This window comes from Scatophagus argus, chromosome 3 (genome assembly GCF_020382885.2).
Source record: "Scatophagus argus isolate fScaArg1 chromosome 3, fScaArg1.pri, whole genome shotgun sequence".
NCBI classification, from domain to species: Eukaryota; Metazoa; Chordata; class Actinopteri; family Scatophagidae; genus Scatophagus; species Scatophagus argus.
The window spans coordinates 12161460-12178750 of NC_058495.1; the positions used below are offsets into that span (position 1 = coordinate 12161460).

Below are 17291 nucleotides of genomic sequence, written 5' to 3' on the forward strand. Positions count from 1 at the left end.
TTGTGACCTCAGGTTATAGTCAACTTTATCTTCACATACGTGTGTGTGTGTGTTATAATATAGGGGGATGTATTTTAGCATATACCACTTTCTTATATGAGAATGACTTTTTATCTTTATATGGGCAGGTTAAACTCTCATACAAAGAAATGTGATAGAAACAAATTATTCTTTTGGTAGAAATTATTAGTATTTGGAAATTAAGTTCAAAACGTAACAACAGAAAAAGTCAACTTTAAATTAATTTGAGTGCGGACGATGGACTCTATGTGGTGATACATGCGCATCGTATCTGTATCCGTTCCTGCAGAGGATACAGTAGATGCGTTACATCCAGTATTTTGAGCAGCTGACGCCCTCGACTCTCGCTGCTTTTAATCCCTGGCAACTTGTTAGGCGGACGGAGTTCTTCTTTTAGACTTTTTTTCCCTGCATCGATCACTTTTAAATTGTTTTTTTTTTTTTTTCAGTCAAAATGTATACTCAGTCTAACTTTGGAGGACATCAGGACAGTCTGCTGGGACATGATGACAAAAGCTGGGCAAAGGTTAGAGAAGACGTCCCATTACATTACAGTACATTTGATCTTTGAAATTAACTGGAGAAAATCTGTGTGTGCGTATGCGTCTCACTTGTTGGACAACACTGTTGAGGTTAGAAAGAGCCACAACTGATTTCAGCTGCAGTTAAACGACTGAACTAGGCTGCAAGTAAATCAGTTCATGAGGTGATAACAATGTGAGTGACAATGTAGTTCAGGTTGTGCTGTGTACACGGAAACTGGGTAGGTTATTTTCCATGAATGATATTATTGCGCTGTGCACTGCTCCCTACATCGCTATGTCGGTGGTTGAACAAGAAGAACAAGCTCCCCAAAACATGTTTGAGCACATGAGATATCGTCAGTGGTGGAAAGTAACCAAATACATTTACTCAAGTAGGCTACTGTAGTTTGGTACAATTTGCAGTTCTTGTAGTCTACCTTCCTTGATTATTTTCATTTAATGATACTTATTCTACTTCACTAAACGCAGATACTTTTAAGTTCAAAATTACATTTTGCTTTAAAACATGAAAAGCTCATAAAAAATAAATGCCTGGTTAAAAATTAAACCACTGGCTCCTTACTGTTATCCACTTGTTCCCCTTACCAATATCAGTGTGCATTTTAAGTCTCTTGCATTTTTCAGATGTCAAGTTCCACTAATGAGACATTTCCCTTTGAGCTGATTTATTTTTGGTTCAAAGAGGTAAAATAATCCATTGTTCCATATAAATGACACAGTAGTAGAGAAAAGTTATTACTCACTTGTAACAGATTACTTTTATTCAAAGCAATATTTTTACACTTGTATTAGTACTTTATTTAGGACTCATCAGTCTACTGTCAGTCTGGGGAAGCATGCCGCAATTACATCTGTGGCTTGGGAAAAAACTATTTTTAATTTATCAGGTACAAAATGGCAACAGAAAATGAGCAAACAAATCCAGTAATCTTCAGGTTACCATGACCGTTCTTTTTCTGATCATAATGTTTTTATGCATCTTATTTTGCTCAACACTTTCAGGTTCAGACAGAAGGAAGAATTTCCAGAGCTGAAAAAAACGCCTTTATTGAAGACATCTGACATGGGTTTACAATGAGGTTTCATCTTCTACCAGTTCACTAATCCCAGGGGTGCTGTTCATACGAGTACAGGTAGGGGTATAAATAGTAATAATACTAGATAGATAGATATAAATGAACATATTCGCTTACATATAAATGATGAATTAGCATTTTGTGTTTTACCACAGTAGAAAATGGCAGGATTGAATAGTCAAACATTAACAGCGAAAGAAAACATGCACATCCTGGCAAGTAAGTGAGCATTGTATTGCTTCATTTATTTAAAAAAAGGTCAGGCAGTGCTGAAGAAGAAGCCTATTTGTTGAACAGCACATAGATAATAGGATTATTCAGAGCTGAGCTCTAAGCAGAGAAGACGCAGACTGCTGCTGTCGAAGCACTGAAAGCAGTTCATTCGTTCTTGATAATCCAACCTGTGAAAAAAGCATTATGGAGTTGGCTATCTCACCAGTCTTCCAAGAATTGTGACTCTTGCTGCTGTTGTTGTTCCCGATCCTTGCCTCCACTAAACTGTGCAGCAGTCATAAAGTGTTTTGATGTGACATTCAAGGCACTGCATGCAGCCTAAGTCACACCAGATGTACATCAGAATGAACCCCACAGTGATATACAGTAACCTTATGCAATTTATCTCTTATCACCCAAATGTGACTCTAAAATTCACGACAGCTTTGACAGCACAATGTCCCCATGTCTCCATGGCTCCTGTAATTTGTTACATTGTATGGTAAATATATATATAGCCTTTAAAGTAATCTTTTTGTCTACCTGTATCTTAGCTAACACTCCTTGTACCAGTGCTGTCACATTCAAACATTAGAATCAGAATCAGAATACTTTATTGCTCCCTGGGGTAAACTGTGTTTATTACAGTTGCTCTAACTAAGATAAGACGTCTACAGGCCAAAGAATGATAATAAAAATAGAAATAAGAATGATATGATTTTGATATTGAAGACTTTTGCAATCCTGAATTTGCCTTTCGCAACTGTTTTTGTCCTCCCTGCATTCTTACGTGTGCTTTGGTTTACTTTTCCTTGTTTTTGTTTTTTTTTTCAGTATTTAAGTCCAAGATTGATTATTAAAGCTGATCCAGGTCAACACTATAAAGATTCTTGAAACATATTTATCATAAATGGATGCATAAATAAATGATCCCTTAAATGAATTTCAACTCGATACTGTGTACAATATGTTTTATACCTAGAACAGACAAAAATGTGGAGTTGATATAAATTCAGGTGAAGACAGAACCAGTTTGTGTGTAATCTGCAGCGAACTAGAAGCTACTCATGAGTCTGCATCCAGCAATGTACTGTATCTCTAAGCAGACTTGTGATCTTCACTGAATAGATTTGTACAGAATAGCTCTGCTTGGAAAAGTCATCCCGTTACAGATAATCTAGTAAAATCCTCCAATGTTGTGTTTTTATTATTCCAAAAAACTCTGTTAGTGTTCTTAGAGTGATGATGCTTGTAATAATATTTATTATGAGGAGAAGTAGTAATAGCAGTAGTTGCAGCAGTAGTAATAGTAATAATAATTGTATTTGTATAGTACTGATGGTTTTAAATGATGGATCATTCAGTCCATCATATTTTAAGAAATTTATGTGACCATATCTTGACAGTCATATATGAAAACCAGGTAGCCTTAAACTTGAGCATTGTCTGCTCTCTCTGTAATCTAACTACAACTGTTACAACTGAACAGAATCTTAGATGATTTATTCCAGCACCTTAACAACACACACTGAATGCAAGGCAGGAATTATAATAATCCCTTCAAAATCTAATTGGTGTCGTGAGATAACTTTTGTTGTGAATTGGCGCTATATAAATAAACTGAATTGAATTAACATATTGATAGAAAAATATAAATTTTTGGTACTAAACCCAAAATCTAGTGAGCATATAATAAAAAATTTTTTTAAAAAAAAAAAAACAAAGTGCAGGAGGACAAAATATGTCGTTGTTTGTTCCCATCAATAAAGATTATTACTTACGCAAAACCTTCAAAGTGTTTGAAGTACGCAAGTTCAACTGAGTAAACTAGTAAACACAAGAGCACAGTTACCACACAGTTGAGTTGGACTCAGTTAGTTGGGAACTAATCACATTTCTTTTCATATGGTTCTACCCAAGTATATTTCTTAAGTCATGATTAAGTCATCTATTTTGTAAAGTGTTATGAAATTGATAATTTTATGCAAAATTCCTGCCAGAACATCAACTGACTAGCATACATTCCATGCATTGGTGAACAGCTCATATACTCTGAGCATCTTCTACTCACTGCTGTTCAAGTTAATGTTAAAGTTAGTGATCAGTTGTTGGAACCCTTATGATTGTGACACCATGTCAGTAATAACCCTTTACTTTAGTGAGTACAACAACATAGATTTTAGATGATTGTGGTTGTGGCTGTAAGTCATCTCAGGCGTTAATGAAATGTTTTAGAATTGCAGAAATTGTTGACTCCATGATTGAATATAACATCAACAGAGACAAGGAGGCAACCAATAATTATCAAGTGATCAAAATAGATAACAGAAATAAGCGCTTTCATGTGAAGCTCTAAGTTTGCAAGGGATATTTACTTTTACATTACCTTCATGTCCATCCATTGTAGTTCAGTTGGTGTGATGGAGATGGTGATTCCACAGCAGCTGAGTTGAACCAGGTTGTAAAGGCAAAGTTTGCTGCAACTTCATGGTCCAACAATAACTGAAGGCCATTTCAGAACAGAACAAACATGCAGAAATCTACCATAATCTACCAGATAAAACTGCGGTTACTTCACACACTCCTAGTCCTTCTTGACATCAGAATGTGGAAGTTGTATTTGGCAATACTGTTAACATCCTCGTTAGTGGATGAACACAAAGAGCTTGTTTGTGGATTTGCAGAAACACCTACAACCTAATTTAATTACAGTTTCTTATTTTACATAGGGTTACAAACCCAATTTAGTGCAATTAGATTTCAGGTTGGGCAAGGTGAAGAGAAATTTGTTAATGGCATTAACGCTAGATTGTGTACAAAGTAATCCACCGGATGAATTAGGCTATCGGGCCGGTAATGAAGGTGCCACCTGACACATCTTAAGCAATTAAGTAAGTTTGAAGCTTATTATCATTATCTTACTATGTTCCTTTTTGTTTTCTGGTGAGGTCAGATGATCTATTTATCAAACATTTTACTTAACTCAATTTGAATCACATATTTATTCTGTGCCATTAATAAATCCAGACATATAATCTGGCTATATAGAAATTTTTAAAAAGAAAAGAGATTCCTTCTAAGTAGTCATGTTAACATGTGAGAAACTATACATGTTGTGTAATACCCACCTTTTCATTGTAGTGACTTCAAAATGGTTTACCATCTTTAACATTGGCACTCTTTATAGAGACATATACAACTACTGTAATAACAGTAGTTATTATTCAACATTTAAAGAATAGACTGCAGTTTACTACCACAAATGTGGTCAAATTAACCATTTGGTTCCCATATTATCTGTCTTCAGCGCTTCTTCTTTGACTTTCTTTGAATTTTAAGAATGGGCTCTCTTCAAATAAACATTATTAGGTATTAATTGACTGTATTGATTAACTGTAAGTTTTTGGCCAATAGTAGTGTTACTTCAGCTTAAGCAAAATAGTGATTTAGTCTACTACAGACATGTTCTTTCTGACCTGTGAAGTAAGCTTTTGCTACATGCTAGCTGGGTCACTTCAGAGGAGACACTGTGGTTAATCCAGTTAGGATAATGACACCTACAGTGCTTTCTCCATATGGAGATGGAGGCCGCAAGCTAAATGTTAGATTACTGGTCTGGCCAACACAAAATAACTACATAATCATTCAACATAGTATTTTTGACCAATCAAGGAAAGAAAGCAAAGGAAACCCCTATTTTTTGGGTAGAACAAAAACTGGTTACTAGAATAGCGATGTGCATTGGACACATACATGTCTTTTTGCCTCTTTTTGAAGCTTACTATTCTAGTATGCATTCTTTCCTGTACTGATGACCTTTTCTCATGAGTCCACACATCCAAATACTGTACTATACTATTCTATAAACCTAAAAACACATATAAAAAAACACACAACATATATTCCTCATGATTTTAGATTTGATTTTATTTGGAACAACATCACTGTAGATAATGTCCCAAAAGCTGTTGACTGAATGTAATTACTATTCTTTAATCAGGATTAAGAGTATTCCTCCAGACCCTGTAAGTGGAGTAAATTACTTTAGGTGCAAGCCTTTCTAGCTGGTGTTAAGATTAATTCCTGACCTCTTTCAACTTCTGTACTACCTCACAGTCCTGTAATCCAATTTTGCCAAATTAACAATAGGGTTAGTGGTGAGGTATAAAAATCACACTGCGCATCTCTGCATCCATCAGCATTACTGAGTTCTTCAGGCAAAGAAGCCCAACAGAACAACAGACTAGTGAAGATGGTTTGGGAAGGAGGAATTGAGCCTAATGGCACAGAAGGCAAGAACTTCTACATCCCCATGTCCAACAGGACGGGACTTGTTAGAAGCCCCTTTGAATATCAACAGTATTATTTGGCAGATCCCATCATGTACAAGCTTCTAGCTTTCTACATGTTCTTCCTGATCTGTACTGGAACTCCCATCAACGGTCTGACATTGTTGGTAACGGCTCAGAACAAGAAGCTCCGGCAACCTCTCAACTACATCCTGGTCAACCTGGCTGTGGCTGGACTGATCATGTGCGCCTTCGGATTCACCATCACCATCACTTCTGCTGTTAATGGCTACTTCATTCTGGGAGCCACTGCCTGCGCTGTTGAGGGATTCATGGCCACACTTGGAGGTTAGATTGAAGAAGAAGCACAAATTTCGGTCTTCCATGTGTTTGGAAGACAACATTGAACAGCATAGTAACTTGTGTTATCTTTCTCTTACAGGTGAAGTTGCTCTCTGGTCACTGGTCGTCCTGGCTATTGAGAGGTACATTGTCGTCTGCAAACCCATGGGGAGCTTCAAATTCACTGGAACTCATGCTGCAGCTGGAGTCATTTTCACCTGGATCATGGCTTTTTCATGTGCTGGTCCCCCACTGTTTGGCTGGTCCAGGTGATTCACACCAATTTTTTTTGTCAAGATTTATATCTTTGAAAACCAGTCAGCGTTTTCTTAGATACTGCAGATGCACAGGGTAAACAACCGATTTGTCCTTCTTAAATGTCACGCAGGTACCTTCCTGAGGGCATGCAATGCTCCTGTGGACCCGACTATTACACTCTGGCTCCAGGCTACAACAATGAATCATACGTCATCTACATGTTTGTTGTCCACTTCTTCGTTCCCGTCTTCCTCATTTTCTTCACTTATGGAAGCCTTGTGCTGACTGTCAAAGCTGTAAGTAAAGCTTTTTGCCATGTACTTTGCCCCCATGTCTCTGATATTCAGATAACTAACAATAACTTTTCACCACTGTACATGGTAGAACTTACTAAATGAACCTATGAGGCACTGATCATTTATATCATCAAACTCTTCAGGCTGCAGCCCAGCAGCAGGAGTCAGAGTCCACCCAGAAGGCTGAGAGGGAAGTAACCCGTATGTGTGTCTTGATGGTCCTTGGCTTCCTGGTAGCTTGGACACCATATGCCACTTTCACTGGTTGGATCTTCATGAACAAGGGAGCTGCTTTTCATCCCTTGACAGCAGCAATGTGCGCCTTCTTTGCCAAGAGCTCAGCTCTTTATAATCCTGTTATCTATGTGCTGATGAACAAACAGGTTGGTTCATATGAAAATTATCTTATCTTATTTTTTTAAAAGTGATTAAACCCACTGTGATGCACATTGACATGTTTATTATGTCAACATCCTTTTTGCTCTGTTTTTCAGTTCCGTAACTGCATGCTGAGCACTATTGGAATGGGTGGCATGGTGGAGGATGAGACCTCAGTGTCTGCCAGCAAGACAGAAGTGTCTTCTGTTTCTTAAATACAGAAACATTTTCTTATACCCGGACATTTTCCTTTCTAGTGTCTCGTTGATCTGGAATAATCCTCGATGTGGACTGTGGAGTGAAGTTCAGGGATGTAATGAATGGTTCCAGGAGAAAACTCATGAACTGCATTTTCTCTTCATTTGATTTATGTTGGAAGGTGTTTTGTCATAAGATCTGTGAGTACATGTATGTGGATGCTCACTTTGACTCCCCCTGCTGTCAGAGGCACAGTTGCCCCTGATATGTATATTTTGAATACACATAACATCCTTAAAAAATATGGTTTGAATGCAGCAATGTTTTTTTTTTCTCTTACATCAATGGGAGCATGTTTTGTACTGTATTTTCAAAATGAGCAACTATATACAATGCAAAACTCTATTTTTGTCACTTGCTGAGTTGGTCATCATGAATTGTAAACATTGTATATATATATAAAAAATAGCTTAGGTAAATAAATGCATGCATAAAAATGTGTTGTCATCTTGAGATCATTTCAAAATTCATTACAAAGAAAAGGTGAAGGAAGCTGACTGACAGTACTATAAAACTGCAATTTCAAAAGGTGTTTTATGTACTTTACAGATTTATTTACCTGGATTTACATGGGCTTAATGGAACTCACAGAGAAACCTGTATTTCTGCTGCTCATATTGTTCAAAGCAACAAAGATTTAAGTTTTAACCTCTAGACAGCGACAGCGCCCCAAGGAGACCACATAGGATCATGTTGTCAGTTGTTAGTATGTCTCTTGGTAATAATGGTGCTGTGACAAAAAGGAGCTTGCCAAAGCTAGATCAAGTAAATCCAATTAGCAAGGAACAGAGCAGGGATAAGAACACCTAATTGCTGTCAGTCTCACTGGGCTTCTGTACAGTGGTACAGAAAAGTGAAGTCAAATAGTGTTATGTTGAATGCAGAAAAAACTATTAAGTTTTTAATCAATGCATCAAGTTGGATTGACAATCTGTGGGATGCTCAGTCCTACTGAGCCTTTGTGGGAGATGCTGGTACAATGTGGCTGTTCCATGGAGGCCCCACTGTGCAACCTTAAAAGGCTTAAAAGTTCAGTATATAGGATTTAGTGGCATCTAGTGGTGAGGTTACAGACTGCATTTAACTGAATAGCCCTCCCATCTCCACGAGTAGGAGAATCAATGATGGTCTCTGGTTGGTTGGCAAACTCTGTAGTAGAAGAATCGCTATTTCTGTAGATATAAATTGCTTATTCTAAGGAAACCGCAACACAATGATTCTTATTTTTCAGGAGATTATACATGACATCTTAAGGGAAGTAATGTCTGGGTGCCACATATGACATCATGCCCTCAGAGGTCTTGCTGAGTCCCTGCCCTGATGGGTGAGAACATTACATTTTATGGTTACAACGTGTTGGGACCTCTAGCCATGTGCTCAGGAGAACAATAGAGTGGCCTACATGTACCCCTAGTCGTAAATCCTGAATTCAAACTCAGGACCGTCACAGACATTGGCTGTGGTTCTGCCATCTCCACGGGGGTCCAAGGTGATGTCACTCAGGTAATAAAAAGCCACTGGGACCCTCAGTGACTTTTTCCTCATGTGTGCTGTGACAGTGAAAGCTGCACCAGGCTCTCCTAGGTGTCCAGCTCGCCAAAAGGGAGCAGCATTCAAACTTTTGATTATTATCAACTTTAAAATCCAGGGCCACAGTCTTCAACTTACGGGCCGAGAAACAGACTGCTGTGTTTTTCATTTATTTTTTCCTCGAGGGTCTTCACCTTTGTCCTCTTTGTTTGCCACGTAAGCCACATCACGTGGACACGTGAGCCGCATGCCCTGTGTGCCACTCTGTTGTCATCTTGGTTCTTGCTGACTCATCACTGACATGGCCACCCGCCATCTTGTTTCTTTCTGACGTCACTCACGTGACTACCCACCATCTTGGCTTCAAGGGACATGCCCCACGCGTCACCCCTCCGCCATCTTGGCTCTTCCTGATAAGTCACTCACGTGACTCCTTTCTCTCTCTCTCTCTCACCCCCCCCCCCCCCCCCCCCCCACACACACACACACACACACACACACACACAGACATACACAAACACACACACTCCTATACATATACGCACACACATATGTTGTATAGATATATTCTTGCTACTGTACCTGTGTTATCCCTACTTAGTAGTTAATGTGTATAGATAAACTTTATTATAACGGTGTTTATTTTAAATGATACTTATCTCTGGATGGTTGTTGCTAGTTAATAAATCCTGTTATAATTTAACTTGTTGTTGTCTGTGGTTGTTGTGAAACTACTTGTGATAACAGCTGGATTCATGACGGTCAATGCTCAGATTTACCCTTCATCAGTATTTTTAGAGACTGTTATTTCCACTTGTTAATTTGGCTATTGATCTCTGGTGACAGGCTGGTGCCCCGATTTTACGTGTATGAAGAATACACTGATCTTGTTTCAATGATTATTCCCCATAATCATTGACTCTTTTTGCCAATAACCAAATTGCCCCTACTAGTGCACAACAAATGTAATGTCACTTTTTTAAAAATATAATTCAGTGGTCCATGCAAGTCTGCAGGCTGCCTGCAGGATTATAATCTGAATCAGTGAATTACTTTGAACAAAATCTCAGTTTCCATGTAAAACCATGTGAGAACTGATCTGTGTAAATATAAAAGAGAAAACAACAACCAAGACATCTTCTTATGCATGCATTTAATAACTTTTCTCTACACTTTTTTTTGTTTATAAAATATATACAGAATATTATGACAGAGGCCAACAAATACGTTAACCTCACCTCGTCATAAATATACACAGAGGATTCTCACCCACTCGCACATCCAAACATACCATCACCATTATTACAAGAAAACACTTTAGGTTGTTTCAGAGATGTTTTGTTTGAATCTCTTTCAGGTGTGGTTCATATGATGTTGGGGTCCAGCTTTTATCACAGATTCACACAAATGTGGAATGTGCAAGGTAAAATGCAGTGACTGGCATGTACCCAGAGATTAATGTCCATTTGTTGCAGAAAAGATCATTAACTTGTATCCGTTTGCTTATTCCTTTTGCAAGACAGCCACTGAGTAAGACATCAGGAAGGAGGATGTCTGGAGGTGTGCTATTATTCTTAAGAGACAGAGGAGACTTCTGTCTTGCTGGTTGATACTGAGGTCTCATCTTCAACCATACCGCCCATTCCAACTGTAGAGAGCATGCAGTTACGGAACTGTAAAGGCAAAAACACATGGAGGTGAGATATCAAACAAGGTTGTACACCTCTCACATGAAGAAAGACTTCATTTGGGGATCAGGTGATGATAAAAACAACTGACCAAATATCTACAGGAACTTCAAAATTACAATTTGTAATTTTTTTCTAAATTTTGGTAAGCAAATCTACGAATACATGAGCACTTATCTGAAATTTGTGTCTTCTGGTGGTGATGGTAACACTTCCCATATTTAGCATTTATAAGCGTTACACAAAGTCAAGTCAATCGATGCTTATAACTACACAACAATGAAGTAGTAAGCAACTATAGTAACACTTTAAGTACCTTATTACTGTTTGGTATTCATCATCATTTATAACCTGTCATATGAAGTCACGTTTCATATTAATCATCTGTTGGGTTTGAGGGTTGAGATTATAAGATGAAATTTGCTGCTATAGCAATGGCTAATAAATAATTTAATAACATTCCATGAAACAATTTAAGTTGTTCATCCTCCGAGAGACTTGATTTGCCTTTTTAGCTCTTTTGTTCATCAGGAAGACCCCCTCTACTGAAAGGTTTAACCTCTGAGCTTCTAAAAAAGTGCTGTGAAGTATCTTGACTGAAATTCACTTATTGAGAACTATTTACAATTGCAACAACAGGCTTGTTGCAAAAAAACATCTGTAATTGCAAATGACTCACTGACATTTGATGTTGGCTTACTACAAAGTAAGAAACTTTTGACCTTTTATTAACTGACTTGATGTTTACTGCCATTTATTAAATATCTGTTAACATTAACTGCAGACCTGGTTTATTTCTCTTTACTAATTACTTGTGTGTCAATCACTCAAAATCCAGATGAATATTTTCACAACCATGCAACCCAAAAATTAAATCTTTAAAAAGGGTGACAACAGAAAAGGTCTTTGGTCCATCTCTCCTGAGGCACTCAGACAGCACAGTAATAGACTGACCTGTTTGTTCATCAGTACGTAGATAATGGGATTGAACAATGCTGAACTCTTTGAGAAGAAGGCAGGGACGGCCATGGCTGTAGCTGAGAAAGCAGCTCCTTTGTTGAAGAAGATCCAAGCAGCAAAGCTAGCATATGGGGTCCAGGCCACCAAGAATCCCAGTACCATCAGGACGCACATGCGTGTCACTTCCCTCTCAGCCTTCTGGGTGGACTCTGACTCCTGCTGCTGAGCTGCAGCCTGAAATGTGTTGAACATAAGAGTGGGAAGGAGCTTAATAAGACATACAAGTCTCAGAAATATAGTTTAAGCTCTAAAATATAAGAAAAAATGCCAGAAAAGAACGTCCAGAAAAATACAGACCACGTGCTCATGGCAAATGGTTTCACAATTTGGATTGACTTGGACATTTTTGTAAATGCAAATAGTGCTCTGAGAAGACAATGCTACAAAAAATAAACAAAATGATAATGGTGTAAATACGAAGCACAAGTAACTTAAAAGTGGGATGTTAAAGGGAGGGGCAACTAAAAAGGCCTTGCCATCCCACATAGATTGGCATAGTGCCACTTATAGTATTATCCAGCTAAGGATATAATTCTTACAGCTTTGACTGTGAGCACAAGGCTTCCGTAGGTGAAGAAGATGGTGCCAACTGGGACACAGAAGTGGCAGATGAACATGTACATGACGTATGATTCATTGTTGAAGCCTGGAGCCAGAGTGTAGTAGTCAGGTCCACAGGAGCACTGCAGACCCTCAGGAATGTACCTGTGTGATAACAGAGTGGTGCAGCAGAGGAAATCATTGAATGTTATAAATCAATCAGCATACTGTTGCAGTGGAGATTATCACTGAAGAAGGCCTCCTCATTCATAGATACAATAGAAAGGGAGAAAAACTTTTCTTGTCAGTTCTCAACTAGCTTTTTTTTTTTATTTTCTTGTTTTGTTTTGTTTTTTGGATACTTGCCAAAATAAGTAATTTCTCAAGTGGACTTGCTTGTTTGTTTTTGAGAAGAAATTTCAGTCTTAGTTCAATGGTATCGGGATCTATTTGCATGAATGACTGAAGGGAATGATCTGTATTTAATTCAATCCCACATCTCTATGTAACAGAGATCTCTTATTGCTTATCACTCTAGTCTTATACTAATCAAATTGATCATCTTGTTGATGTTGTTATAGGCTCCCTGCAAACGACATGACTCTATCGTCCCTCTTAAACAAAAGTTTAAAAAACAAAAGACGATTAGCTTCTTAATATAGTATAGTCACTCTGCAAATTAAGCAAACTGTTGAAAAATGAAAGGAAATGGTGCTCCACCAATCTAGAAAAAAAATACTGTTTACTCTTGCAAAACAGCCTTAAAACATAGACTGTTTTAAGAACAACTGTTGTGTGACTTTCTACATAATAATAGTTTGTTTGATTACTTTTAGTCATGATTTAGAAGTATTGGTCAGTGTTGAAATGACCTTCTAATTGAATCAGAGGAGGGACTCTACTTGTCTTGTTGATCTCATTGCTGAGTTTGGCAACACTGACTATCATATCCTATTACAGAGACTGAAACATATAATTTAATTAAACATGTATGCGTTGACTTTTTTTTAGTGCTATGTATCAGATCAGTCTCAGTTTGTATGTGCTGACATGAATGCTTCACGCATTTCAAAGTTAGTTCTGCAAGATTCATAGGCAATATTATTTTATTGTTGTCCAGATGATACTCAGTTATATCTGTTGATCAAATCAGATGAAAAGCTAGCTGAACTTCAAGCATGCCTCAAACACATAAAACTTGAATGACTTGCAGTGCTTTGCTATAGAACTTTATAAGACAAAACTGAAGCTATTGTTTTTGAAATTATTGTTCACATTTTCTAAATACATAGTTGCTCTAGATGTCATTGTTCCGGCATCCAGAACCACTGCAGGGAATTTCTGAGTCATCTTTGATCAGAATATGTCCTTAAACACCACCATAAAATGAATTTCAAGGATTGCCTTTGTTTTACTTACTTAACATTACAAAAATCAGATATCCTGTCTCAAAAAGATGCAGGAACACTAGTTCATACATTTATTACTTATAAGCTGTATTATTCCTGTCTCTTATTTTCAGGTTGTCCCCAGTTAGTCTCGAGTCTTTAAAGACTGTCCAGCGGAACCAGAATGCTGTTGCATCTGTACTGACAAGAACTAGTATAAGAGACCATATTTCCTCTCCTGTACTGGCCTCTCTGCAATGGCTCCCTGTAAAATCCAAAAGTGAATTAAAATTCGTCCCCCCACCTTCAAAGTCCTTAATGGCCAGGCACCATATCTTAAAGAGCTCATAATACCCATTTACCTGACCAGAACCCTTGGATTCCAGAATACAGTGCTCTGAAGTCTCTGAAACTAGAATCAGAATCGAAGCCTTCTATCTATCTATCTATCTATCTATCTATCTATCTATCTATCTATCTATCTATCTATCCATATTTGAATTACCTGGACCAGCCCGCCAGTGGAGGGGCAGCACAAGCGAGAGCCATGATCCAGGTGAAAACAACTCCAACACCTGCATGAGTTCCAGTGAATTTGAAGCTCCCCATGGGTTTGCAGACAACAATGTATCTCTCAACTGCCAGGACGACCAGTGACCAGAGAGCAACTTGACCTGTGAGAGAGAAAAGAAACAAAAACATCTGGCTATAACTGTTTCAAATATTACATGTATCATGGAGACCTGCAATGGGTATGTGAGGCACTGCTGTAAAATATGGAAAACATGAAGCATTTTTGTCTTGACAAAAGAAACAAAATGCAGCAACATTGTCACTAAAGGTCCCATGTCATACCTCCCAGAGTAGCCATGAATCCCTCGATGGCACAGCCCATTGGTCCGAAAACAAAGTAGCCATTAATAGCGGTTACGAAAGTGATGGTGAACCCAAAACAAACCATGATCAGTCCAGCCACAGCCAGGTTGACCAGGATGAAGTTGAGAGGTTGTCGGAGCTTCTTGTTCTGAGCTGTGACCACCAGTGTCAGAAAGTTGATGGGGAAGCCAGTACAGATCAGGAAGAACATGTAGGCAGCAAGCATTTTGAACAGAATTGGATCTCCAAGGTAGTACTGTGGATATTCAAAAGGACTCCTCGCAAGCCCAGTCCTATTGGACATGGGGATGTAGAAGTTCTTGCCCTCTGTGCCATTGGGCTCCATTCCTCCTTCCCAAACCATCTTGACAAGTCTGTTGTTCTGTTTAGCGTCTTCAGGTATGCTCAATGGAGTGTTGGACCCCTCTGCAGCTGACGTGAGGTCTTAGCATTTGCTTTATACTGGTGAAAAAGTGGATTACGGCAACATGGATTACAGTGGATTACAACAACACGGGGATTGAAAATAAGTCTTTCACATCCTAAGTAATTCATCTTAACACCAGATACTCCTCAACTTGATGAGGGGCACGAAGGCTTCGGCTTTATTTCATTTTTTTAAGGTCACTTGTGTTTTGATTGGAAACCTTGAACCTATACGGGGAAAAAATTTGTTTTGTTTTTTTGTTTGTTTGTTTTTTGTTGTTAAATTGATAGATTGTCACTTTAAATCATCATGTGCCATACAGTTGGCAGATTGTTAATATTTTTTAAGTTTAACTCGTCATAGATTTCTCAAATTTTGCTTTCTGTCTTGATGATGTTATAGTGTATATATACTGCAGTTAAAATATCCTTCCTTTTTAAATTTGTCCTGCATTCCTGCTTCAGAGTCTGTAATCATCAACATAACATTTAAAGCAGAGTGTTTATAGTTGAATGAAGTCATATATCATATGAAACTGATAAAATGATCATTTTTGCGTTTAAACAAGTTACTACAGTACAGTAAATCATGATCACGATCATTATGCTTTTAAGCTTTAGCTTTTGTTTTAAATCAGAATCAGAATCAGAAAGACTTTATTGCCATTGTAAGTGAAGAGGTTTCACATTACTAGGAATTTGTCTTGGTGATTGGTGCATATATAGAACGTAACAAGTAACATATAATAGAAGAATAAAATAAAATAAAATAATGATGATGGAGCTGATGGTCAGCTCCCACTTGAGGTCCCGGGTGATGGTGAGGAAGCAGGAGTCCACCATGGTGACGGGGGTGTCTGTCAGGGTGAGGGGGAGCGATGGAGCTGGCACTTTCCGAAAGTCAATGATCATCTCCACTGTCTTCTGGGCGTTCAGCTCCAGGTGGTTGTTGCCGCACCAGGACACCAGACGGTCCATCCCCGTCCGAGATGAGACCGATGAGGGTGGTGTCGTCTGCAAACTTAATCAGCTTGACAGACTGGTGGCTGGAGGTGCAGCAGTTGGTGTAGAGGGAGAAGAGCAAAGGGGAAAGTACACATCCCTGGGGGGTACCGGTGCTGATGGTGCGGGTGTCCGAGACATTCTTCCCCAGCCTCACATGCTGTTTCCTGTCTGTCAGGAAGTCAGTGATCCACCGGCAGATGGGGTCAGGCACGTAAAATGTAAAATGCTGGGTTAAAGTATATGAAATGTATATGAATTACATGTAATCTGTATGTTTATTATTATTCATTACGAGTACAAAGGGCCTGGAGTCTGTTCAAATCAGCAGTTGGTGTACTGAAAGAAATGGTTGTGTCTTTCTGCCTTTCAGAGTATTGGAAGACTTTTTGGTTGGTTTTGACTCTTGTGTCAGTGTCATGTTCAGACTGTGGGAGAAAACCACAAACATGATCTATATTAATTAGCAGTTTGCCCTGTGTTCATACAGGTGTTTTCTGAAGGCGCTGATAAAAAAAAGTAAATAAATAAATACAATGTTGTCATTAACTGGGTAAACTGTCACAGATTCAGGAAGATTCATGCAATCCTTGACGATCCCAAATGTGGCCTGTTGATTGGTTGTGTGTCTGAGCTTGTCTTTTTTGTACAGATTTTTGAGATGTTTTTTTGGTATGGAAACTGCTATGTAAATAAAGTTGTTTTTGTTTTTGTTTGTTTGTTTGTTTGTTTTTACTATTATCATCCACTTAACTGCTCAGTGTGCATTGTATTTATCCCTTGATCCACCCGTGACCTATGTATCAGTAGCATAAGTATGAGCTAAGATAGGACTGGAGCCTATCTTAGCTAATAGAGGTCGAGATAACAACTTACAGTCCCAAGCTGACCTGACCTACATGTCTTTGGACAGTGGGATCTGCCCAGTCTACCTAGTCACAGTCATAAAATTACTTTCCTATGGACCCCACATGTATTTCATCCAACATAACAGCTGCACAGGACAGGAATAACAATTGCTGTGGGTGTTTCATATACAGTGCAGCATGTACAGTCAGAAAAGGATTAAAGATGCTAGCTCACATTAAACTTCTTGGATTGATCATAAATTCAAATAAGCAGACACATTTGGATGCATGCATTTA

At 38.4% G+C, this 17291-nt stretch overlaps 2 protein-coding genes across 2 annotated transcripts; one reads left to right on the forward strand and one right to left on the reverse strand.

Moving 5' to 3' along the window:
* Window positions 1-5935: 5935 nt before the first annotated feature.
* LOC124056281 (green-sensitive opsin-like) lies at window positions 5936-8091 on the forward strand. The gene is made up of 5 exons (XM_046383567.1): window positions 5936-6492; window positions 6587-6755; window positions 6875-7040; window positions 7184-7423; window positions 7535-8091. Exons 1-5 carry the CDS (start codon window positions 6108-6110, stop codon window positions 7631-7633), a joined length of 1059 nt encoding a protein of 352 aa, XP_046239523.1. The 5' UTR covers window positions 5936-6107; the 3' UTR covers window positions 7634-8091.
* Window positions 8092-10246: 2155 nt separating this feature from the next.
* On the reverse strand, window positions 10247-15329 carry LOC124056280 (green-sensitive opsin-like). Its single transcript, XM_046383566.1, has 5 exons — window positions 14698-15329; window positions 14348-14516; window positions 12454-12619; window positions 11849-12088; window positions 10247-10879 (listed from the first exon to the last, which is right to left on the reverse strand). Exons 1-5 carry the CDS (start codon window positions 15080-15082, stop codon window positions 10781-10783), a joined length of 1059 nt encoding a protein of 352 aa, XP_046239522.1. The 5' UTR covers window positions 15083-15329; the 3' UTR covers window positions 10247-10780.
* Window positions 15330-17291: the final 1962 nt, after the last annotated feature.

What these genes read in the sequence shown, in the direction of transcription:
- LOC124056281 (XM_046383567.1), top strand. Translation starts at nt 6,108, where the DNA reads ATGGTTTGGGAAGGAGGAATTGAGCCTAATGGCACAGAAGGCAAGAAC. An exon ending in TTGTGCTGACTGTCAAAGCT is followed by an intron (nt 7,041 to 7,183) that starts GTAAGTAAAGCT and finishes CAAACTCTTCAG; the next exon opens with GCTGCAGCCCAGCAGCAGGA. An exon ending in ATGTGCTGATGAACAAACAG is followed by an intron (nt 7,424 to 7,534) that starts GTTGGTTCATAT and finishes TCTGTTTTTCAG; the next exon opens with TTCCGTAACTGCATGCTGAG.
- LOC124056280 (XM_046383566.1), bottom strand. Translation starts at nt 15,082, where the DNA reads ATGGTTTGGGAAGGAGGAATGGAGCCCAATGGCACAGAGGGCAAGAAC. An exon ending in CCACTGGCGGGCTGGTCCAG is followed by an intron (nt 12,620 to 14,347) that starts GTAATTCAAATA and finishes GTTATCACACAG; the next exon opens with GTACATTCCTGAGGGTCTGC. An exon ending in ACGTACTGATGAACAAACAG is followed by an intron (nt 10,880 to 11,848) that starts GTCAGTCTATTA and finishes TTGCCTTTACAG; the next exon opens with TTCCGTAACTGCATGCTCTC.